Genomic DNA, 26002 nt, shown 5'->3' on the forward strand with positions numbered 1-26002 from the left:
TCAATCGGCCAAATATCCTTTTTCTGCACTTTAGGGATTCTACGATTCGAACTGCACTTCACAACACAGTCCCTCAATACCACTGACATTCAGTATAAAACAACCAACAGAACATTAAATAGTGAAGGTGATGATGTAGCAATATTGTCACCAGACTAGTAATCCAGAGCTCCTTGGTAATGCTGTACAGACAAGGGTTTGAGTTTCGCCATGGTAAATAGTGAAATTCCAATTCAATTAATAAATTTGGAACTAAAAGCTAATCTAATGGTAACTGTGAAGTCATTGTCAATTGTCGTAAAACCCTATCTGGTTCACAAATGTCCTTTAGGAAAGCCGCCATTTTGGTCTCTCCTTCAATAGCTCAGCTGGTACAGCGAAAGACTTGTAATGTGTCACAAATCCATCATCCTTAGGTCATTGGTTCAATTACGGCTCAAAGGAGTCTGAACTTGGGGTGACATGCTGGCTCAGTGGTTAGTGCTGCTGCCTCACAATGCCAGGGACCCAGGTTTGATTTCAACCTTGGGTGATTGTGTGGACTTTCCTCTGGCTGCTCAAGTTTCCTCCCACAGACCAAAGATGTGCGAGTTAGGTGAATTGGCCATGCTAAATTGCCCATAGTGTTCAGCAATGTGTAGGTTACTGCTGCCTCACAGCGCTGGAGACCCGGGTTCAATTCCCGCCTCAGGCGACTGACTGTGTGGAGTTTGCACGTTCTCCCCGTGTCTGCGTGGGTTTCCTCCGGGTGCTCCGGTTTCCTCCCACAGTCCAAAGATGTGCAGGTCAGGTGAATTGGCCATGCTAAATTGCCCGTAGTGTTAGGTAAGGGGTAAATGTAGATGTAGGGGTATGGGTGGGTACGCTTCGGCGGGGCGGTGTGGACTTGTTGGGCCGAAGGGCCTGTTTCCACACTGTAAGTAATCTAATCTAATCTAATCATTAGCCAGGAATAAATAAAGGGTGGGGGGGTGGGGGAATGGGGGCTGGGTGGGTTGCTCTTTGGAAGGTGGGTGTGGTCTTGTTGGGCCGAAGGGTCATCTTCCACACTGTCGGGATTCTGATTTTGACCTGGTATGTGACTCCAGTCCCTCAGCCTTGGGGTTGACTCATAACTGCCCTCTGACTCAGGCAATTGTCGGTTTTAAGATCCAGAAGTCCTTCCAAAGTAAGGGATAAATAGGAAGCTTCTTCCCACATTCGAACAGCTCGTCGTGTCTGGACAGCCCGAGCAGCGTTCCATGCAACAAAGGATTAAAGCTCAAAACAAAGCCTGACGACTGGGCCTACTTCAACAGCTCTGAGAGCTCCTGCCCTTGATCTCGTTGCCACGGTGATCTGTGCCCATGATGCATTGCTGTTGCAGGCTGCAGCCCGCAGCGGTCTCCCTCTCCCGGGCGGCTCGGCCGGTGTTAGTCAGGGTGGGCCTGTCCTCGGAGCACAGCCACAGAACCTTATTACAGCCATTCATTCACCTGTAGCACTGTGTCTCACCGAGAGGACCGGTCAATGTAAGGTGACAAATGGAACAGCACAAACGGCCCCTCGGACACTCCGCGTTCGTGTGTGTTTATTTTGCAACAGGGTCTGTCGAGCTGGAGAGATTTGCAGATCCATGCTGCTTTCGTCTTGATCAAAACTGCGTTAAGTTTGTTTTTGTTTAAAGCAGTAGATTGCGTCGAGGCGTATCAATAATGAACTGGGTCAATTTCAGCACAAGAAAACACCAGATTTATTAGATGGAAATGTCTTACTTAGCCCATGAGGTTGAGCTGAGCAAGCGTCATGAGGAAATGTAAGTATTAACGAAATTAAAAGTGAATTGAGGTAAACTAGATTATCCTGTGTCTTGAGGGCCAGCACCACCCTAATCTAGACCCTGTTGTTCACAAAGTCAGGCCATGCTAGACGTTACCTAAAGAATAAGTAGCTGTATTTTCAGTTACATTTATTTGCACCAGGAAAGCAAAGGTCACTAACCTTAATGATTAACTGTTTCTCCCTCCACAGATGCTGCCTGAGCTTATGCGCTATTACAGCATTTTGTTTGTTTTAGTTCAGATTTCCAGCAGCTATATTATTTTGTCTTTTGTATTGGTGTAGTTAAACACATCAGTTTGTCAGATTTCCTCCAGTTCTGAAGAAGAATCATGGGACTCGGTTTTCTCTCTCTACAGATACTGCTAGACCTGCTGAGTTTCTCCTGCACTTTCTGCCATTGTCAGATTTTCTTTCGTCAATTTTGGGGTTGTGTGGCTTGCCTGCATTATGGGAATTTGCTGATTAGTTCATATTTTTCTCTGTAGGACTTTATCACCTGGCATTCCAATGAACTTCAGTGTTTATTTGTTTAACTTTTATTTAAGTGCTTACTAGTTCAGTTACATTGACAATTGTTTCTGCAGAGCAAACCAAATAAATGTGAATATGATTTCCTGCAAAAGGAGTACACAAATGGAACAGTAGTTGTTCTTCAGAAGCTTCTGAAGACCAAGCGTGTAATTTATTCTATTACTTAGCCCTCCCTAGAGGAAAATACATTCAACCAGCATTCAATATACAGTATAACTGTTTCTGGATTTGTTGGGAATACAAAATGAGACTTATATCCATGAATTTAAAAGATTAAATGATGATGCACATTGAATGAATGCGAGCCGACTGATCAATGGCATCATAGTTATACTCACCATACGAATCCACAAGTAACAGTAAAATTTTTCTGATACATTTGATGATGAGTGTGATTCCAGATTTAAAATCTGAAATTAAAACTATTAATTCATTACCAGTCATTTTTATCAATCTCCACTTAATAGAATTGACAGAAAAAAGGTCAGAATTTGCTGTCAAAATAACAGCAACATTTATGAAACCCTTATAAACATACATCTTAAAACATTTTTAGTGTGAATGTGGAGATTCTGTCTGCATATGTTAGGGGGATGTCTTAAAAATTTGCCAAGTATATATTTTTTTTAAAGTCTAGTTCCTTGAACCTCTTCTGCCATTCAGTATATTCATGGCTGAATTTATCTCAACTGCACATTCGTGGATCATCCTTGTATCCCATGATCCCTTCAGTATGCAAAATATAACAATATCTAACTTGAATATTCTGAAGAATTTGAGCATCCAGAAATATAAGAAAATTCCTTAAGTTCAGAGCATTTTGGTGAGTAATTTCCTCTATCAGTCCAAAGTGACAGATCTTTTACTCCATATGTCCCAGCCAGTAGCAGTGTCCTCCCAGCACCTACCTTTTGGATCCATTTAAGAATTTTGTCAGTTTCAATTAGGTCACCTTTCCTTCTTTTAAACCAGAGAAAAGAGATTTAGTGCACTCGATCTCTCTTCTATAGGACAGATCTGTCATCCTAGGAATGAATTTAGTGAATCTTTTTCTCTAAGGCATCCTTGGATAAGAAGAACAAACTGTGCACAGTGCTACAGGATATAGACTTGCCAAAGTTCTATGCAATTGCAAAAAGACTTCTTTACTTTTATAGTAAAATCATTTGCTTTCCTAAATAATTATATTAACTACATATTAATGTTCTATGATTCATGACCAAAGAGACACAGCCCCTCTTAACCACTATTTCCAAATCTTGCCATTTAATAAATATTTTGCCTTTCAATTCTCCTGTAAAGTTGATAACATATGTTTCTCTGCATTGTATTTATTTTGCCAATTGTTTGCTATCTCAGTCTGTAGTTACTCTTAATTAACCTGTTTGTATTTGTTATGACGCACCTCTGGGACATATGGGATTTGAACCTGGACTTCTTGGCTCAGCAGGAGAGAAGGCGATAGCTTAGTGGTATTATCGCTTAGACTATTAATCCAGAGACCTAGATAATGTTCTGGGGACCCATGTTGGAATTCCGCCACGGCAGATAGTGAAATTTGAGTTCAATTTTTTAAAAATCTACAATTAATCTACACCATGAAATCATTGTCAATTGTCAGAAAAACCCATCGGGTCCACTAATGTCCTTCAGGAAAGGAAATCTGCCATCCTCCCCCTGTCTGGCTGACTTGTGACTCCAGACCCACAGCAACGTGGTTGACGCTCAGTTGCCGTTTGAAATGGCATAGCAAGCCATTCAGTTGTACAAATCGCTACAAAGTCTCAAAGAAATGAAACAGATGGATCACCTAGCATTGACCTAGGCACCAGGAAAGACAACGGGAGAAACAGCCCTGTCGCCTAACATCTGCAGCTAGTGCCAGAATTTGGAGGGCTTTCTTATAGAATAGTCAAGCAGCAGCCTGATATTGTCATACTCACAGAATCATACTTTACAATAATCCCCAGACATCACCATCACCATCACCATCCCTGGATATGTCCTTTCTCAACGGCAGGACAAACCCTGCAGAGGTTGCGGCACAGTGTTATACAATTGGGTGGAAGTTGCCCTGAGAGTCTTCAACATTGACTCTGAATCCCATGAAGTCTTATGATTTCAGGTTAAACATGAGCAAGGAAGCCCCCTGCTGATTACTATGTACCGTCCTCCCTCAGCTGATGAATCAGTTACTCCATGTTGAGCAATACTGAGAGGAGGCTCTGAGGATGGCAAGGGCACAGAAAGTACACTGGGTGAGGAATTTCAATGTCCACCAAGAGTGACTCAGCAACAGTATTACAGATTGAGCTGGCTGGATCCTAAAGACAAAGTTGCTAGACTGGGTTTGTGGCAGGTGGTGAGGGAACCAACAAGAGAAAAACATGCTTGGCGTCATGCTTACCAATCTGCCAGCCATAGATGCATCTGCTCATGATTGTGTCACTAAGAGTGACCACCGCACAGTCCTTGGGGAGACGAAGTCCCACCTTCACATTGAGAAATAATCTCCATTGTATTGTGTGGCACTATCACTGTCCTAAATGGGACAGACTTCAAGCAGATCTAGCAGCTCAAGACTGGGTATCCATGATGCATTATGGGCCATCAACAGTAGAATTGTACTCCAGCACAATCTGTAACCTCATGCCTTGGCATATCCCCCACTCAATTATGACCATCAAGCCAGGGGGTCAACCCTGGTTCAATGGAAAGTGCGGGAGGGCATGACAAGAGCAGCACCAGGCATACCTGTAGATGAGGTGTCATTCTGGTGGAGTCACCAAAAGGACTATTTCTACACCAAACAGCATAAGCAGCATAGAGCTTAAGCAATTACCCACCAAAACATCAGATCTAAGCTCTGCAGTCCTGCTAGATCCAAATGTGAATAGCCATGGGCAATTAAACAACTCACTGGAGGAGGAAGCTCCACAAATATCCCTGTCCTTAATGATGGAAGAGCCTTGTATATCAGTACAAAAGAAAATGCTGAAGTTTTCGCAGCAGTCTTCAGCCAGAAGTGCCGAATGGATGATCTATCTCTGACTCCTCCACTGAACCCCAACATTGGAGAGGGATAAGTGTGCACTGCAGGGCAACAGTTATAGCTGGGGGCAGGGAAATTATGATGCAGTGAGGCATGACTTAGGATGCATGGATTGGAAAAATAGGCTTCAAGGGAAGAACACAAATGATATGTGGAGATTGTTCAAGGAACAGCTAATGGGTGTCCTTGATAAGTATGTACCAGTCAGGCAGGTAGTAAAGGGTCTTGTGAGGGAGCCATGGTTTAACAAGGAATTGGAATCCCTTGTGAAAGGGAAGAGGGCGGCCTATGTAAAGATGAGGCGTGAAGGTTCAGTTGGGGCGATTGAGAGTTATAAGGTAGCCAGGAAGGATCTAAAGAGAGAGCTAAGAGCGGCGAGAAGGGGACATGAAAAGTCCTTAGTTGGTAGGATTAGGGAAAACCCAAAGGCTTTCTATAGGTATGTCAGGAAGAAAAGGATGACTAGGGTAGGTATCGGTCCAGTCAAGGATAGTAGTGGGAAGTTGTGTGTGGAGGCGGAGGAGATCGGTGAGACACTAAATCAATACTTTTCGTCAGTATTCACTCAGGAACAGGACATTGTTGCCGATGTGAATACTGAGTCACAATTAATTAGAATGGACAGCTTTGAGGTATGTAGGGAAGAGGTGTTGGAAATTCTGGAAAGGATGAAAATAGATAAGTCCCCTGGGCCTGATGGCATTTATCCTAGGATCCTCTGGGAAGCTAGGGAGGAGATAGCGGAGCCAATGGCCTTGATTTTTATGTCGTCGTTGTCTACGGGAATAGTGCCAGAAGACTGGAGGATAGCGAATGTGGTCCCCTTGTTCAAGAAGGGGAGTAGGGGTAGCCCAAGTAACTATAGGCCAGTCAGTCTCACTTCTGTTGTGGGCAAAGTCTTAGAGAGAATTGTAAGGGATAGGATTTATGAACATCTGGATAGGAATAATGTGATCAAGGATAGTCAGCATGGTTTTGTGAAGGGCAGATCGTGCCTCACAAACCTTATTGAATTCTTTGAGAAGGTGACCACGGAAGTGGACGAGGGTAAAGCAGTAGATGTGGTGTATATGGATTTTAGCAAGGTGTTCGATGAGGTACCCCATGGCAGGCTAATGCAAAAACTACGGAGGTATGGCATTGAGGGTGCATTAGAGGTTTGGATTAGGAATTGGCTGGCTGGAAGGAGACAGAGGGTAGTAATTGATGGTATAGGTTCATCTTGGAGTGCAGTTACTAGCGGTGTTCCACAAGGATCTGTTTTGGGACCATTGCTGTTTGTCATTTTTATAAATGACCTGGAGGAGGGGCTTGAAGGCTGGGTGAGCAAGTTTGTGGATGACACGGAAGTCGGTGGAGTTGTGGACAGCGAAGAAGGATGTGGCAGGTTATAGCGGGATATAGATAAGTTGCAGAGCTGGGCAGTAAGGTGGCAAATGGAATTCAATGTAGCTAAGTGTGAAGTCATTCACTTTGGTAGGAGTAACAAGAAGATGGATTACTGGGCTAATGGTAGACTACTTGGTAGTGTGGATGAGCAGAGGGATCTTGGTGTCCATGTACACAGATCTTTGAAAGTTGCCACCCAGGTAAATAGTGCTGTGAAGAAGGCATATGGTGTACTGGGCTTTATTGGTAGAGGAATTGAGTTCCGGAGTCCTGAGGTCATGTTGCAGTTGTATAAGACTCTGGTGCGGCCTCATCTGGAGTATTGTGTGCAGTTTTGGTCGCCATATTGTAGGAAGGATGTGGAGGCATTGGAACGAGTGTAGAGGAAGTTTACCAGGATGTTGCCTGGCATGGTAGGAAGATCGTATGAGGAAAGGCTGAGGCACTTGGGGCTTTTCTCATTGGAGAAAAGAAGGTTTAGGGGAGATTTGATAGAGGTGTACAAGATGATTTGGGGTTTAGATAGGGTTGACAGTGAGAACCTTTTTCCGCTAATGAAGTCAGCTGTTACCAGGGGACACAGCTTTAAATTAAGGGGTGGTAGGTATAGGACAGATGTTAGGGGTAGATTTTTTACTCAGCGGGTTGAGAGTTCATGGAATGCCCTGCCAGTAGCAGTCGTGGACTCTCCCTTTTTATGGTCATTTAAGTGGGTATTGGACAAGCATATGGAGGTTATTGGGCTAGTGTAGGTTAGGTAGGCTTCAGTCGGCGCAACATCGAGGGCCAAAGGGCCTGTACTGCGCTGTATTTTTCTATGTTCTATTACAGATACCAGTCTTCAGCCAATTTGATTCACTCCACGTGATATCAAGAAACTGTTGGAGGCACTGGATGTTATAAACGCTACAGCTTCTAACAGCATTCCGGCCAAAGTCCTGAAGACTTGTGCTCCCCTAGCCAAGCTGTTCCTGGACAGTTACAACACTGGCATCTACCTGACAATGTGGAACATTGCCCAAGTATGTCCAGTACATAAAAAGCAGGACAAATCCAACCCGACCAATTACCGCCCCATCAATCTACTATTGATCATCAGTAAAGTGATGGAAGGTGTCTTCAACAGTGCTATCAAGCAGCACCTTCAGTGATGCCCAGTTTGGGTTCTGCCAGGGTCACTTATCTCCTGACCTTATTACAGCCTTGTTTCAAACATGGAAAAAAAGAGCTGAATTTCAGAGATGAGCTGAGAGTGACCTCAAGGCCATATTCGACCAAGTATGGCATCAAGGAGCCCTATCAAAACTGGAGTCAGTCGGTATTGGGGGCAAGCTCTCCAGTGGTTAGAGTCATACTTGACACATAGGAAAATGGTTGTAGTTGTTGGACGTCAGTCATCTCCACTCCAGGGCATCTCTGCAGGAGTTCCTCACGGTACTGTCCTAGGCCCAACCATCTTCCGCTACTTCATCAATGACCTTCCCTCCATCATAAGGTCAGAAGTGGAGACAATATCTAGACTTGGGCTGACAAGTGGCAAGTAACATTCACACCACATAAATGCCAGGCTATGATTATCACAAATAAGAGAAAATCTAACCTCCATCCCTTGACATTCAATGATGTTACCATCACTGAATCCCCCAGTATCAACATCCTTTGAGTTATTGATCAGAAACTCGACTGGACTCGCCACATAAGTGCAGTGGCTACAAGAGCAGGTCAGAGGCTAGGAATACCACAGCGAGTAACTCATCTCCTGAAAGCCTGTCCACCATCTGAAAGGCTCAAGTCAGGAGTGTGATGTATTACTCCCCACTTGCCTGGATGAGTTCAGCCCCAACAACACTCCAGAACCTTGACACCATCCAGGATAAAGCAACCTGCTTGATTGGCACTGTATTCACAAACATCCACTCCCTCTACACTAAACTCAGTAGCAATAGTGTGTACTATCTACAAAATGCACTGCAGAAACTCACCAAAGATCCTCAGACAGCAACTTCTAAACCCACGACCGTTTCCATCAAGGACAGGGCAACAAATATGTGGGAACAAACCACCTTCAAGTTTTCCTCCAAGCCATTCACCATCCTGACTTGGAAATATATTGACGTTCTTTCACTGTCACTAGGCCAAAATCCTGGAATTACCTCCCTAATGGCATTGTGGGTCAGCCCACTGCAGTGATTCAAGAAGGCAGCTCACCACCACTTCAAGGAGCAACTAGGGACAGGCAATAAATGCTGGCCACCCAGCGATGCCCACATCCCACAAAATGAATAATTTTGTTAAAATTACCACTGCACACAAGATCCCCCTCATTTAGCCTATATATATTCTTTTCAGCCTTTATGCATCCTTACTATTTACTTTGCTATGTAACTTTTTATTGTCAAAACACTTGATTTCTTTACACTCAGTCATTAATATAGATTGTAAGTACCAGAGTCCATAACACTAGTCCTTGCAGTACCTCTTTAGTTGCAGCCTGTCAGCCCAGAAATGGCCTATTTATTTCTACTTCTGTGATTTCTTTCCCCTAATACATTCTCAACCTTCCAAGTCCTAAGGAACCTTTTACTCAATGCTTTTTGAAGATCCAAATATGATTCATCAACTGTTTTCTCCCTTAACCAAACAGAATTTTTAATAATGAAAACATGTTTGTCCAACAGTTTCCGTTTCATAAATTTGAGTTGGTTCTGCCCACCATATTATGATTTGCAAAATGTCCTGTTTATCACATCCCTATTTATAGATTCAGGCATTTTTCTTCGAATAGTATTAGTTTATCTGGACAATGGACCCTGGACCATGACCCTGCCATGGAACACCAGATCATTGTGTCCTCAAGAGTCACTAATCTCATTTTATCTGAACCTGGAATAAAGGCTTGCTATAGTGCTTCAACAAAACTCCGTGCAAGTGGAAGAACAGTAGTACCTAATTTGCCACTTGAAACTTGCAACCTTCTGTACTCCATACTGAGTTCAATCATTGTAGGCCTGAGCACCTCCTCCCATGTCCTCACCCCAACACTCCCACTTCAGGTCTTGTCATCACATGGACTGTAACCCCAAACAACCCAATGTCAGCCACTAAGAGTCCAATGTGTAGCTATTGATTCTCCCAGCCTGTCTTTTACCCATTCCTTTGTCTGCTCAACATTTTTTCTCTCTGTCTCTGTGCTCCATCTCCACCTATCATTTTACTCCTGTCTCTTTTTTTTAGTTTCTCGTCTCTCCTCCATGCTCCCTCCTCCAGCCTTTCAGTACTACAATCGGTTCGGAAGAAGGGTCACTGGACCCAAAATGTTAACTCTGTTTTCTTTCCACAGATGCTGCCAAATCTGCTGATTTTTTTTTTCGGCAATTCCTGACTTTTGTACCTAATTTCCAATATCCACAGTTCTTTTTGCTTCAACTGGCCAAAAGTTAGGTAGAATGAAAATAGGAAGCTTTCTTGAATAACTGGTTTTCATTTTCTTCCTTCCATTCCAAGTGTTGTCGCTGAATGAGGAGTTCTGGAAGACCAAAATCAACCGCTATTTCTAGGCACTTTTACAGTTTATGATGCAGAATAGCAAGTACAGAAAATTGCAGACATTTACTTGTGTAAACGTTTCTAGTACTTTGTCTTTGATAGTACAAATATTGTATTCCTCATTTTCACAAGAACCTTGGTTCCTCCTGGATTTAAACAATTGAATTTGTTTTCTATTGTGAAGTTAATTGCAGAGTATTTAATGTGTGCCATTTCCTAGTTTACTGATGTGAATTCTCCTGTCTCTTTTTTCATTTTTATATTTGTCTCGAAACTTTTGTAATTTTTTTTGGCTGACCTGTCTTTTGCATCTTCTTTCCCTTTTTAATCAATTTCTTGGGTTTTTTTGCTGAATTTAAATGTTTTCTCAACTCTTTGGCAACAAATTTAATCCTTTAGCCTGTTACTATATTAAATCTAAATTAATGTTTTTGCTCCTTAAATGAACATACAATTATGAAGAAGTATGAACTAATTATTTGAAAGCAGTTCTGTGATAACTTGGGCAGTAGACTGTTGAGCCATTAGCTGAATTACTTTTTTATCATTAATTTGTTGTCATTATTTTCAATATTTTGATTTGAAATTGTACAGAAATCAGGAGCAGTGCAATTTTGTTCTATTTTTGCTGCCTAGATTAAGCTTGAGAACCACACTTCTTCAGCAAATGGAAAACCAGCTTGAAAGTCAGGCAAATAAGAAAAAACTGCAAACCATTGAATTAAAGTCAGCTAACGAAAGAAATAGATTGCTTTTAAGAGTAAGTTGCCTTTTGCAAAGGTTTTTTTGTTGTTTACTTTTACCTGTTTTTAAAGCACAGACAAAACTCTAAATCTGCTTATTCTATTGCATTTGTTTTTGTTAATAATGAGTTTTCATAAACATGAATTTCCAGAAAACTAATTTAACTCTTGCATGCAAAAATTGAAGAATAAAATGCATGTTACAATATTTACTAGCTAATTTATTATATTTTTTTTGTATTTTTTGATCTTTGTACATAACTTTAATTATTTCTCATTCTTTTTTGCATTTGGCTAATTCATTGAATTACATTTAATATTAAATAGTTTAATGAAGTAATGGAAATATTCTTTCTCCCATAAGGTGAGCATTACTACTGATAATGAATAAACATTTGAAGTATTTGCATATCATTCTTCTACCATTCTTTACCAGAAAGTTTAATCTGTTTCCCTTAGCTCTTTGGAACTTTCTTCACTTGTTTGTTATGTCATGAAATTATGATACTGAGGAAGATTATAGAAACCATGGAGAAGGTACAGAAATGATTCATGAAGATGATAGTAGAAATGAGATAAGAGGAAAGGATAGAGAAACTGAGGCTTTTTCTTGACAGTGAAGGTGGCTAAGAGCAGTCTAACTGAGGTCTTGAAAGTTCAGGTGTTTTGATTAAACCAAGAAAATATTTTCCACGGATTGATGAGTCAGTGATTAAAGAATACAAATTGAGTGTAAATGAGAAGTTCACTCCTTGTAGTTTCAATGTCAGTTGCAACCATACATTTGTCCTACAAGTACAATAGACATAATAGCTTTTGAGCTGCATCCTTATTTGCTGAAATGAAGAATGTTAAAATATTCTGTTCATAACCTAAAACCTGTTGAGCTTCTCTAGATCCTGCAATCCGACCTTTGTCATAAAAGATGTCTCATTTTTAATCGACACACTATTTCTTTCATCTTTAGTAAGCTGTGGTTGACTTAGTGGTAAAAGTTCCCTTGCACCTATTGGATTCCTTTAATCCTTTTCATAGAGTCATAGACATTTTCTGGAAATATTTAAAACATCATAGTTTAGTCTGTTGCCATTCTTCTTCAATGCTAAGATTATGATGCCATATACTCCTGTTAGGCCATTGCTTGGCTTTTGGTTCATTTTGGTTTTTCAGATTCAATCTGTTCTTTTCCAGAATAATCAGTACCTCTAGTGTACCAGCTCAGCCTTTGGCCAACAGATGGAAAGAGTTTGAGGTTTGAGATCTCAAACCTGAAACAAAGATCTTAGTTTGCTAAGAAGAAATAATTTCTGTACTCCTATATACGATACAGAACCTCAGTACCACCAAAGTGCGTTGTCAAGATCCTCCAAATTCAACAACAAACATGATCCAACAACAGCAGCATCCAAGCCAACTTACCCAAAATCACTCAAAACAGACTGCACTGAGTGGGACATTTCACTTATATATCTGACATTAGACTCCTGAAGGAACTGTTCTGTAGAAACTGACTGTGGCAGGAGATTTTCAGGAAGACTTCACGTACATTCTTAAAGCATCCCTGAAGAGAAACATACCCTCTGACACATGGGAAACCATGACTTGTGACTGACCAAAATTGAGAGAACTCATTCAGTGAGGCATCAACTGCATCAATAAACCACATCAAGATTATTCAGAGAAGACACGGATCTCAAATGCAACAAGCAAACCCCTAACCCTTTTGAAGCACTACCTATCCTGTATGTGATAAAATATGAAAATCACATATTTCTGAACCTATTAAGTCTGAGCAGAAGTAAGTTTTCCTCAATTCCAAGGCACGCATTAGAAAAAGGTTAAGAAGAATCTCAATTTTGGACAAGTTTTAAAAATTACTTTTGCTAATTCCATCCCTCAAGTTGCAATTATTCCAGTTATAACTGTAATTCTGGACGCCTTCCTATTATCACCATCTATTTCCTATTGCCAGTTTTATTATGTATTTAGGTATATTTGCACAGAAATTAGGATACAAGGTACTTACCTTGTAATCTGTGTCAATTTGCATGCTATTTTGCCCTTCCAAATCCAAGTCCAGCAATCTATTTTAATTTTTACTCTTTTTAATGTTTTTTCTTTACCCTCTTAGAGTTTCTTCTGTCATCATGCCACCTTCCTCTCTCCTCCCAAGGATCTTCTGCCCTCCTAAATCTTCAATACTTTCACAAGAACTTCCTCTTCTCTTGCTGTCTTACCATGCCTGCTCTTTCTTAGATCAACCACTGCGCTTTTCTTTGCATCCTTCAATGAGCTCATTGAGGTATTTAGTCATAGCCCATCATGAGCAGCAACTACAATCGCCCTGTTGCACTTTCTCACCAGCTTTCCTACCTATTATGCTCCTGGGGCCTAACCCTGTAAATCTGTTTGTCAAACCCATACTTCCACAGTACTGACCACAAGCTTGAGGGAGTCTGCTTTTCAATGATGAAGAGGTAATGACATGGACACTTTAATGTTAAGTTCATAAGAAGCTGCTGTAACTTGCGTCCTCATATTTATGCATAAAGAGCTGTAAAGTCAACTATACAAAGTATGCTGAAGCTGGTTCTAGTTAGAATATCCTTTCTTATTGAGAGCTGTTGAAACTATTGTTACTCATTTTCTTTTGTCATGCTGAATGTTTCTTTCCTGTAGTCAGGTAAATTAGTTTACTTCTGCAGATATTCAAGAAAAAACCTTAGTGATTTCCTTAAGGTACTTACATTACACTAAACTTGAACTTGACCACAGCTAATACACATACTTGAGTACTTCCAGCTGTGACCTGTTGTGCTGCTGTTTCTGGTGTATTAAAGGTCAGGTAACAATGTGGATCGAATACTAAGTCAGATCTAAAAAAAACCAAAAGAACTGAGGATACTGTAAGTCAGAAACAAAAACAGAAATTGATGGAAAAACTCAGGAGGTCTGGCAGCATCTGTGAAGAGAAATCAGAGTTAACTTTTGGGTCTCGTGAACTCAGTTCACAGATGCTGCCAGATTCACTGAGCGTTTCCATTAAATCATATTTGTTTGGACCTCTTCCAATGCCTCTTCACTGACATCTACATTCTTGGGTATGCAATCATAGTTCCTATCCTTATCTGTCTAATAACAGCGTTGTATCACTTGGCAATGATTTCTTTTTTTGTTCTCCCGTAGTTACCACTGGTGACCCATATGATCTATCTTTGACAAACTCCAGTTCTCCTCCATGTGCTGCCTTTAGTATTACCATCTGAAAACATAGCCTTAGGTATCACATGTATTCTGATGACATCCAGATCTACCTCACCACCTGGTTATTCTGTTTGCAGCATATTCATTTAAGTCCATATTAACTTTTTTTTCTACTCAACCTCTGATGTATAGTATCTTAGAACATGACTTGTGCACAGTACTTTTCAGATTATTGGAAAGCCATGCAATCTAGAATTATGTGTAACTATGCTTCTTAGACAGTTTTACATTGTGACCCAATTCTCATGCTTCAGACTCTGTGACCCCGCTTCCTGATAAAATCTACCTATGACTAAGATTTTAGCCATTTGGCTTAATATTGCCTTTTGCGGTTATTTCAGACATTGCTTTATGATGCATCCGTGAAGTGCCTTGGAACAATTGATTACTTTGTGGTTGCTTTATGAAACGAGCATTTGAAAGTATGTAGAACTCAGTAACTTAGAGTGAAATTATATCCCAACTGCCTGATGGAATCCTGGTGGGTGGATAGTTAAAACACCCTCCTTAAAAGGTTTCTGGATCCTTCCAACTGGTGTTTATACTCTGGCTTCTGGACAGGTGGCTAAACTATCTATCCAAACTATTGAGTTCCTCCTTTTAATAAACAGCTATGATGTGATTACAATCGTAGCAGAGGCTCTATGATGTAACTCTAGTCTGTGGCTCTCTCAGAAGTAAAGAATCTGCCACAGCATGAACGGGATCAAATAGTCATGATTTAATTTTACTTCACTTTCTGGATCAGATATGCTTTTCTAGTCCTGATTTGGAAAGTCATGACCTCTGGTGCCTCAATTCAGCTGGTCCCAAGAGACTGTTCTGGAGTTACCTTCCCTGTTTATTTTTCTGATGTTAAGCAACCTGGATGGCTTATTTTTTTTTCCATGGAGGATTTGCCCACAATTCCTGCTGATGAGGCACAAGCTAAAATATCTTGCCTGATTTCTGATGCCATGGCTAAGCTCCAACATGCTGCATAAGCCACCCTTTCAAAGTTAAAGTAAGAGCCATTGATAGATGTAGTGAATCATCAAGGGAATCCATTTCAACTTATTATTTTTGATACTTAATGTAGTTAATACATATGGATATTTCCCTGCATTGATGCACATCTACTATACACACAAACTGTATAAACAGACTTGGTATAAGGTATTTTCTCATGATTAAGAGTGACTCTAACAGCTCTTTCAGACCTTGTGCTTCACTATAGTTAAGTATAATTTGAGGAACTAAAGTTCTGCAGATTAGAATTTGCTATAGTAATCAATATATATGATTAAAGTTTAATTTTTAGACAAGCTTTTAAATAATCAACTTAGTCTCAACATTATGGAAATCTTTAATGATTATTCTTTATCACATTGAAAATAATGTTTTATCAAATCTTTTGTTTGTTAAAGAGATTTTGTTTTTTTAGGATTTGGGAGTAGCTGAGGAAAACTTAAAAGCGAGGGCGGGTACACATTTGCATCCTTCTTTTGTCACTCTCAAGGTACATGCCCAATTCTGTTATGTTGGATATTGTTGCATAGCATGTTAATTGAGTTATGATTTTATGTATGTTCATAATAAATTACAGAATGTAAAGTGACTTTCTTGAGCTATCGTTGAGTGCCCCCTAGTGTATGTGAGACAAATCAAAATTTACAGGAGAAATCCATTTTAAAATGTAACTGTTTAACAGAAGGGCAAAATAGCAATGTAAAATGTTTGTCTTCTAAGTACACATCAGAAGCACACATTTTAAACTTTTTAATGTGTGTCATAATTCCAAATAACAATCAAGCTTGGTGTATCCGTTCTCTAACTTGTGCAAGAGCAAAGGCACTACATTCTGATTCAAGTGGAATCAGCAGTTGCTTTGCAGTTTTCTGCAAATCAGTACTCCTTTTTACAATTTTACGGCTGTCTGTAAAGTGGCATGAAGAGATGTAAGGGAGCAGAGTGACTTCAGTTGGTATGTGCAACTGTGAACTCAAGACAGGTAAAGGTAACAATCCAACACACTTCCCAAAAAGTCCAAATTTTGTCCCTTGCTCTTCTGTGCTTGTAGATTTTGTAGTAACTTTTAGAAACTCTAATCATAATATATAATTTCTTCCCATCCGTCACAAAAGAAGGCATGGTGTCTCAGTGGTTAGCACTGCTGCCTTACAGCTCTAAAGACTCTTGTTCTATTCCAGCCTCGGATCACTGTCTGTGTGGAGTTTGCACATTCTCCCCATGTCTGCTTAGGTTTCCACCAGGTGCTCCAGTTTCCTCCCACAGTCCAAAAGATGTGCACGTTAGGTGGATTGGCCATGCTAAATTGACCATAGTGTGCAGGCTAGGTGGGATTAGCCATAGGGAATGCAGGGGTAGGGGGTCGGGCTGTGTGAGATGCTCTTCAGAGGGTCACAGTGGACTTGATGGGCCGAATGGCCTGCCCCCACACTGCAGGGATTCTACAAAAACAATACTTTGAATATTATGGAATCACTTGTCAGTTTCAATGTCTAATTTAATAAGGCAATTTTATAATTTGGACTAATAGGGACAGCAATAGAACACAAGTCTAGAAGAATTATGCTGAGACTTTAGAGTGTACTGATTATGTATAACATGTAACATTGAATCAATTTTGGTCATCACACCATAAAGAAACAGAGTTGAAGCATCCTAGATTTCCCTAGCTATCACATGGGAGCAGCATCATTAAAGATTGCAGTGGGTCACAAAGAAGGCTACCACCAACTTCACAGGGCACTTAAGAATTGGGATAAATTGGGCATTTTAAACATTGTCCACATTTAGAGATTTTTAAAAAAAAATCTGTTGTATTTTTTACATTGATAGAGCCCTAATTTGAATAGAGAAACAGGAAATGGAACAGGTGTAATTAGTGAAAAGAAATTCACAATGCAGAAATAATAGCACAAAGGTTTTTTATTGTTCTGAAAATTGTGTTTGTTTACCTTTAACAAGAGTTTGTAATGTTTGGAAACATATAATTAACCAAGATACAGTTACATTTATTTGTGAAACTTCTGTTTGTTCGACCAGACCAAATATTGGACATTTGTTGAAGAACATTTACCGAAACGGGAACAGTTTTTACTGGGTCAAGCAGAGAGTCCCGTTGAAGTGACAAATTCAAAGCACAAAAAATCACAGAAGGAAAAACCTCAAGACAACGTTACCATAGAAAGTAGTAATTTGCCACCATTACCATCTACTTTCAAGACACCACCTCTGTCTCCGCATTCCGAAAAACAAAAAAGAACAAAGGTTTCTAGAAAAAAAGATGGATAATCTGCAAAGTACTTTTGTTAAGAATTAAATTTTAAGATTTGTTAGACATACCTATTAATTAAATAAATCATGTGATTTTTTTTGTATGAAAGAAATTTAATTCTTTTACTGCAAAGTTATTTATTGCTCTCATAATTTCAGAATGAATTATATAAAATAAATTTATAGAAATCTATCCATGCAAAATAAGTACAAATGACCAAATCAGTGCAACAGATTAGGGAATTTTAAATGCAATTTACTTTGAGTAAAATGAGTTTCTCAACCCTTGATTTTAAAAATCATTTTCTTGAAAACCAGCCTGTTCTCAACTTTGGCTGTACCTCCAGGTCAAGATGATGAGTACTGCAAGTTTACATTGATTGGAGCAGGGGTAGAGGAGGAAACACTTTGTAGTTTTTTTTTAATTAGGCACATGAACACGAGGTGGTCTAAAAAGTTTTAACGTACTGACTCATTTCGTTAACATTGACACAGCACTATAATGATGATAGTAAATGGTTCAGCATTATTCTTTTCATATAATTTTCAGTGAATTAAAATCAGGTTGTTCACACGCTAAGGACATAATAATGCATTTAGCTATGTGAATAAAATTCCAAGTTACAAAATCCAGTTTTTGTTTGTTTTAATGTTGAGAAGAACATAACCATGTACATTCTATGGTGTACTTTTATGGACAGTTGAAAAATCGTAATTGTGCAAATGTTTTTGATATCAAACTTGACCATAACTTTGAAAAAAAATACAATTTCAAGCACAATTTTCACCCAGTTTTCTAGTTGTACCCAGTTTGAAAATTGTATGCCTATGCCTAGTTATCTAAATAAGTACTGAAATTATAGTCAGGTCAGTTGATTTAGAATGATGTGATATCCAGCAAAATATTCTGTGAATATTTACACTACTTGTGCATGATCTATTTTGTTTTAAATGTGAGTTTGCACCAAAATTTCTAAAGATAATAAAACTACAGCTTTGAGAACACATGAGTGCATTGTGCATGATTTGAATTGATCAACTGCTAGGTTACTTAAAATAAATTGCTATTAGCTAATAAAAGTTAAATTCTCAATGCATTTTTAAAATGTTTTCTTTTGTAAAATATTCTTTATTTAGATTTTGATTGTGGAAAGAAGTTTTTAAGTTGCAAGCTTAGCACATGTTCCATTTTGAAAAGAGATGCTTGTGAAAATGGCAGTGTATTGTGTTTAGGGATAAAGGCAATTTACTTGCAACAATAAACTACTGCATTATCAATTAAATAGTTGAGAACTGAAATGGTCAGATGAATGAGTCATCAGGTTAAGCCTGCTTAGTTAATCGTGGGTACTATTGCTAACCTGTTTAGCTCATAGTTAATGAGAAAAATCAATGAAAGCTCTCATTTTTCAGTTCATTAACGCATATTTGCAAATTTTTGGTTTGAGCAGTCATGGTGTTGATGATGCTGCTTGTTGTCCATTAGTTTAAAGTCTAATAATTAAAGAATTAGAAGATGGATAAGATAGAGACCTGCTGACAGCAACAAAGCTATATTCCAGGATGAATTATATATTTTTGACTAGCAATCATAACTTATTTTAACATTTTTAACATATAATCATCCCTGTGAAGTACTTTAGAATGTTTTAAAATGATGGTGAACCACATAAGGGGAAAATTAAGTTAGATGAGCAAAATGTTGCTCAAAGAGGTAAGATTGAGTCTTAAGGGAGGAATGTGAGGTAGGAAGAAGACTTAACACTTAGATAGCTGAAGGCATAACCACCAGTGGTGGATCAATTAAAATTGGATGCTTGAAGTAAGAACAATAGGAGAGATCTGGATAAATTGAAAATACTTTTAATTATAATAGTGGGTGGAATTTTTTCAGCCCCAGGATAATATGTGCAATGGTGAGTCATTAGGAAACTGTGATAGATAACGAAAAATTAGAACTAGTTGCTGAGAAAAAAGTCTAATTTTCCACCCAAAGTTTTAATGGTTAGGTGAAAATGTCAGTAATGGGTAGCTCAAACACTCCAACCCTGGCAACATCCTTGTAAATCTTTTCTGAACCCTTTTGAGTTTCACAACATTTTTCATATAGGAGGGAGACCAGAATTGCACCTAATATTCCAAAAGTGGCCTAACCAATGTTCTGTACAGCTGCAACATGACCTCCCAACTCCTGTGTTTGGCTTCTGTGATGGACTGGGCTGTGTTCACAATTCTCTGTAATTTCTTATGGTCCTGGACTATGCTATGTCAAGCCGTGATATTTCCAGATAGAATGTTTCGTATGGTGCATCTGTGAAAAATTTATAAATAGAATTAGAACTGAATTTGGCCACACAGTCATGAGTGGACAGTGAGCATAGTAAGGGGCTGAGTATGCATCCTTGTGGTGAACAAGTGTGGCAGATTGTTGTGGAAGAGATGCTGTTGCCTATTCTCACTGATTGCAGTCTGTGGGTAAGGAAGTCAAAGATCCAGTTGCAGAGCAGAGTCCTAGTTCTCAGAGTTTGGTTGGAATTATGGTGTTGAAGCCAGAGCTGTAATTGATAAATAGGAGCCTGATGTTATTCAAAGGTTCCAGAGATGAGTGTATGGCCAGGGAGATGGCATCTGCTATGGACCTGTTGTAACGGTGGGCGAATTGCAAGGGATCAAGGCAGTCTGGGACACTAGAGTTGATGTGAGCCATGACTAACCTTTCGAAGCACTTCCTAATTATGGAGGTCAGAGCCACTTGGTGGTAGTCATTAAGGCACACAGCATGAGTTTTCTTTGGATAAAAGCAAATTACTGCGGATGCTGGAATCTGAAACCAAAAGAGAAAATACTGGAAAATCTCAGCAGGTCTGGCAGCATCTGTAAGGAGAGAAAAGAGCTGACGTTTCGAGTCTAACTGACCCTTTGTCAAACCTGAGTTTTCTTTGGTTGTGCGATGCTGGGTCTTCTTGCTAGGAAAATTCTAAATTTTTAAAGTCCTCCAATATCCAACAAAACTCAACTTGTTTGGCCTGCTTACCAATGCACCATCATGGGCTGTTACATCCTGGAATGAAAGATTACACAGTGGATGAGGGGAATATTTGTATGGAGAGTTCAATCCGGTGGATGAAAAGTTGGTGCCTGGCCAGAAACATGCCCTGCACTGCCTAGATAAAGGCTAAATGAGTACTCATTGGGCCTTCTGCCCCTTAGTAGGATCACAATAACAGGTCTATTTACTCCTATTCCAGATTCTTCACCAACCTGAATGAAATGGCATTGATTTTGCATGTAAATTTAGGCAGCATATCCTTCAGGTGTCATGTTGTCAGCAGTAGAGCATGATATCTACCTCACTACACAAGATCCAAGAATTTTTTTTCAATTACCTACAGTGTGGAAACAGGCCCTTCAGCACTGCCACACCGACCCTCCGCAGAGTAACCCACCCAGACCCATTTCCCTCTGACTAATGCACCTAACACTATGGGCAATTTAGCATGGCCAATTCACCTGCCCTGCAAATCTTTGGACTGTGGGAGGAAACCGGAGCAAACCCATGCAGACATGGGGAGAATATGCAAACTCCACACAGACAGTCACCTGAGGTGGGAATCAAACCCGGGACGCTGGTGCTGTGAGGTGGCAGTGCTAACCACTGAGCCATCATACCTGTTAAACGATTGCAATTGCTGAGGTTATTTTTAGTCCTACTTTCTACATCCTTATACATGCCTCATTAACAGTCAGAACTCCTTCAGATCAAATCTGAAGTATTTAATCTAAGGATGTCTTTGTCTCTTGGAAAGAAAGCATTTAAAGCTAACAATGTAGTGTCTGAATAAAACTAAATGACGGCCCAGGTGTCCTTGGAAAAGGAGCACGCGGTGTCCACCGACACCCTGGAGTTGTGACTGGCCACTTGAGTGTTTCCTTCCCTTCTGGAGAGATTAGACCATTTTGTGATTGTGACTCTGTGACTGTGCGAGGACTGTTCCTGTTGCTGCTTGGGGCCTGCCTCCCTGCTGCTGCCTGGGGCTTGCCTTGGGGCCACTCCCCAGGACCTCCACCACCACCACTGCTGCTGCTGTGGCCTGAAGAGAGGCCTGCCTCCACTGCTGCTGCTGCCTGAGGCCTGCCTCCACCAGAAAAAAAAAATAAAAATAAAAATAAATGACTGCAAATGTTGTAAATCTAAAATAAAAACACCACTGGAGATACTCAACAGGTCTGGCAGCATCAGTGAACAGAGGAGCAGAATTAACATTTTGGATCTATTAGTTTCTACAACATTTTCTGACTTTATTGAAGTGCCTGAAACTTGGACAACAGCTCATCAAAACTCCCAAGCAGCAGACACTTGTTGGAAATGCAGCTGGTGTCACTAACTCCCATTAGTTACAATAGCAACACATCACCAGCCCTGCCAGTTCCATTGTATCCTGTTTGTCTCATCATTTTGAAGTATCAGAAATTTATAAATAGTCATAGTTTTAAACCTCAGTAATAATTATTTAATTAATCGATTTAGATATCTGCTTTTGGTATCTTACATCTATTGGCTTCTCTACTAGTTGCAGACTTTAAAAAACTCTCTTAATCAGTTTATCCAGCATGATTTTATTTTTATAAAACCATGTTGAGTTTATCTGATAATTGTATGGAAGCTCAGGAATTTTGGAAAGTGGTAATCAAAGCATCCAATATCTCTGCAGCCAACAGGTCCAGAGGATTTGTCAGTTTTTAGTGCCTTAAGGTCCTCCAACGCTGCTCAGTGCAAGCATTAGTAACTCTAAGATTGTCTCTCCTTTTGACCTCTTGATTTCTCTGTATTTTAGGTAGGTAATCTGTGTCTTCTATATGAAACTAAATACAAAATATTTCTCAATATTTCTGCATTTTTCCCATTCCAATGATGAATATTCCTGTCTGTGGCTAGTAATCAACATTTACTCCAATACACTTCTAAAAGCTCTTGCAACCTATTTTATTCTCCTGGTTAGTTTATTTTCATGTTCCATTTAATCATTTTTAACTAATTTTTTGATCACATTTTGCTGGTTTCTAAATGTCTGTCAGTCCTGAGGTTTACTCTTATTCTTTGCAATACCATCAGCCTCTATTTTTATTCTCAAATTATTCTTAATTTCCCTAGTAAGCCTTGGATGGATCTTTTCTTACTAAGTTTTTGTTTTCAATGGAATGTTTTCGTTAACATTTTGAATAATTTATTTTAGTATTTCCTATTGTTTATTTAACACTTTACCCAACACTTTAGCCAATTCTTTCTTTATACTGATGAAATTGGCTGACTGTATTTGCAAAATCTTTATCTAGATCTGTGGTATGTTTTTTTCCCTAAACTTGGTACAGCACTCAATTGTATTATCACATTGTCTCAGAGGATCTTTGACTAATTATTAGATTACTAATTACTGATAAATTCCATCAAAAGTATTGTTACTTCTACAGCATATATTTAAGCAATCTATCATTTTTCTTCCAACACCAAACATTGAGCTCCTTGTAACCAATTTCCAAAACTCGTTTTTCTGTTTACAGGAATTTATCAATAACGAATAGTTCTAGATTGAGGCAGACTGGAACTTCTGTCAACATTTACTTTATAAGCATTGCACTAAGCATTATACTTATAACCATATTCTATTTTTAAGAGTACCTGTATTGGAAAAAGTTTTGTAGATAGTTTAAATAGTATTCGTTGTTAATTGCAACCTTATTAACATGGAAATCAGGACCTTTGTAATGTAAGTACTGTAATGTTATGTTTCTATTTCTTTTACTCACTAGGGGTCACTATGAGATGACAAAATCTGCTTGCTCGTAGTCGGCTCTGTCAGTAACTGTGATCATTAGCTGAATTTAATTTTATTTATTTGAATCATATAATTGTGGAGTTGTTATCCTAAATCATGATTGGCTGTGCATGATTAGTTAAGTACAGCTGCAGTAAAATGTGTACAAATGCACTGGCATCAGATAAAGAGCAATTCTAAGCTCCACTTAGTAATATCTTATTTACCATTAGATACATGAAGTTTCAGACATACACTTGTGACAGAATTAAAATAGTTTAACAGGTCAAGAACACTTCTGCTTTGTACATAAGGCAAAATTACAGAATTAATAGTAGATTCTGGACCAATTCTTATATATATATATGACTTTGTCTATTTATCCTATCCATTCCCTTCATGATTTCCCTTCATTTATCCTATTCATTCCCTTCATGACCTCTGTATGGTCACCCTTCCTACAACCCTTTCACAACATTCTTCTGATAAGAAGGAGACCAAAATTGCATGCAATATTCTAAAAATTGCCTAACCAACATCTTGTACAGCTGCAACATGACCTCCCAACTTCTATACTCAATGCTGTGACCAATAAAGGAAAGCATACCAAACACCTTCTTCACTATCCTATCTACCTGTGACTCTACTTTCAAGGAGCTTTGAACCTGCTCTCCAAGTTCTCTTTGTTCAGCAACACTCCCTAGGACCTTACCGTTAACTTCCACCTATCCACTCCACCCTCTCCTTCCTGACCTATCGCCTTCATCCCCTCCCCCACTCACCCATTGTACTCTATTCTACTTTCTCCCCACCCCCACCCTCCTCTAGCTTATCTCTCCACGCTTCAGGCTCACTGCCTTTATTCCTGATGAAGGGCTTTTGCCCGAATCGTCGATTTCGAAGCTCCTTGGACGCTGCCTGAACTGCTGTGCTCTTCCAGCACCACTAAACCAGAATCTGGTTTCCAGCATCTGCAGTCATTGTTTTTACCTTACCGTTAAGTGTATAAGTCCTGCTAAGATTTGTTTTCCCATAATGCAGTACCTTGCATTTATCTGAATTAAACTCCATCTGCTGCTTCTCAACCCATTGGCCCATTTGATCAAGATCCTGTTGTAATCTGAGATAACCTTCTTCATTGTCCACTACACCTCCAATTTGGTGTCATCTGCAAACTTACTAACTATGCCTCCTATATCCACATCCAAATCATTCATATAAATAGCAAAAATTTTGTGGACTCAGCACCGATCCTTGTGGCACTCCACTGGTCACAGACCTCCAGTCTGAAAAACAACCCTCCACCACCACCCTCTGTCTTCTACCTTTGAGTCAGTTCTGTATCCAAATGGCTAGTTCCCCCTGTATTCCAAGAGATCTCACCTTGTTAACCAGTCTCCAGGGGAGTGCAGAACTAGAGGGTATAGGTTTAGAGTGAGAGGGGCAAGATATAAAAGAGACCTATGACCTATGGGGCAACCTTTTTACATGGAGGGTGGTGCGTGTATGAAATGGGCTGCCAGAGGAAGTGGTGGAGGCTGGTACAATTACAACATTTAAAAGGCATCTGGATGGGTATATGAATAGGAAGGGTTTGGAGGGATTATGGGCTGGCTGCTGGCAAGTGGGTCTGGATTGGGTTGGGATATCTGGTTGGCATGGACCAGTTGTACTGAAGAGTCTGTTTCCATGCTGTACATCTCTATTACTATGACTTGAAATATGTGTGGTGTTAGCAGAATACAAGTAAACATGGGGTAATTAGAACATTTTTAAACTGCATTTGGTGAAGTTATGTAAAGTCAATTGATCATCTTGTGAAGGTAGCATGATATTTGAAATGTGTCTGTTGTATGGTTCCATTTTAAGGCAGGGAGCACTGCATGCAGAAAGAACCAGAATTGAGGCTTGAGAATAAACACTCAAGCTTCAACAGAACTATGGGTTTGCCCGATAAATACCAGTCGAGATACAACAAATTATAAAAACATGAAGAAGAGTCTTTGGATATAATTTCCAAGGAGAGGACAGCAACTGGGGAAACAATCATCTGACTTAGTTTGAAGATTGATCATAACACTATCAAGTGATGTAATGTGTTAATTGTATGTAAGTGGTAGATATTAACTGATTTACTCAACTCTCTGTAAATAAAGACATCAAAAATGATGGTCAAAAGACAACAGAAGCAGGAAATCTGAAAAAGAGAAAATATTCAGGACAGACAGCATCTGTGGAGAGAGAAAAACAGAGTTACCATTTCTGAAACACTGTCTCTTTCTGTCTCTTTCCACAGATGGTATTCAACTTCCTATTCTTAAACCCCACTCTCCATGCCCTATACTATTTTAGAGTGAGACAAAGGCTATACTTACACACCAGCATTCAATGAATTTTCAGTCAAAAATATGTGCACAGAGAGTTGCCTGCTCAGTGTGTTGTCATTAAAACTTTTTTCTCAAAATTTCTTTCTTGTGTAAATGTTTTGTTAGTAGGTCTCATTAATTGAAACCTGTGTATTTTACTCAGAAGTCAATTTTATTGGTACTACCCAGATTTAACCC

General features: G+C 39.5%; 1 protein-coding gene across 2 annotated transcripts; it reads left to right on the forward strand.

The window, feature by feature from the left end:
* The first annotated feature begins 1346 nt into the window (after positions 1-1346).
* Positions 1347-18632, forward strand: cep15 (centrosomal protein 15). Of its 2 annotated transcripts, XM_072582441.1 has the most exons (5): positions 1347-1511; positions 1673-1795; positions 10976-11099; positions 15770-15844; positions 17395-18632. In XM_072582441.1, exons 2-5 carry the CDS (start codon positions 1740-1742, stop codon positions 17641-17643), a joined length of 504 nt encoding a protein of 167 aa, XP_072438542.1. In that variant the 5' UTR covers positions 1347-1511; positions 1673-1739; the 3' UTR covers positions 17644-18632. The 2 variants fall into 2 exon arrangements, with proteins under 2 accessions (XP_072438542.1, XP_072438543.1); XM_072582442.1 differs by lacking the exon at positions 1673-1795.
* Positions 18633-26002: the final 7370 nt, after the last annotated feature.

Source organism: Chiloscyllium punctatum, chromosome 12 (genome assembly GCF_047496795.1).
Source record: "Chiloscyllium punctatum isolate Juve2018m chromosome 12, sChiPun1.3, whole genome shotgun sequence".
NCBI classification, from domain to species: Eukaryota; Metazoa; Chordata; class Chondrichthyes; order Orectolobiformes; family Hemiscylliidae; genus Chiloscyllium; species Chiloscyllium punctatum.

What these genes read in the sequence shown, in the direction of transcription:
- cep15 (XM_072582441.1), top strand. Translation starts at nt 1,740, where the DNA reads ATGGAAATGTCTTACTTAGCCCATGAGGTTGAGCTGAGCAAGCGTCAT. An exon ending in AGCAAGCGTCATGAGGAAAT is followed by an intron (nt 1,796 to 10,975) that starts GTAAGTATTAAC and finishes TTTGCTGCCTAG; the next exon opens with ATTAAGCTTGAGAACCACAC. An exon ending in GAAATAGATTGCTTTTAAGA is followed by an intron (nt 11,100 to 15,769) that starts GTAAGTTGCCTT and finishes TTGTTTTTTTAG; the next exon opens with GATTTGGGAGTAGCTGAGGA.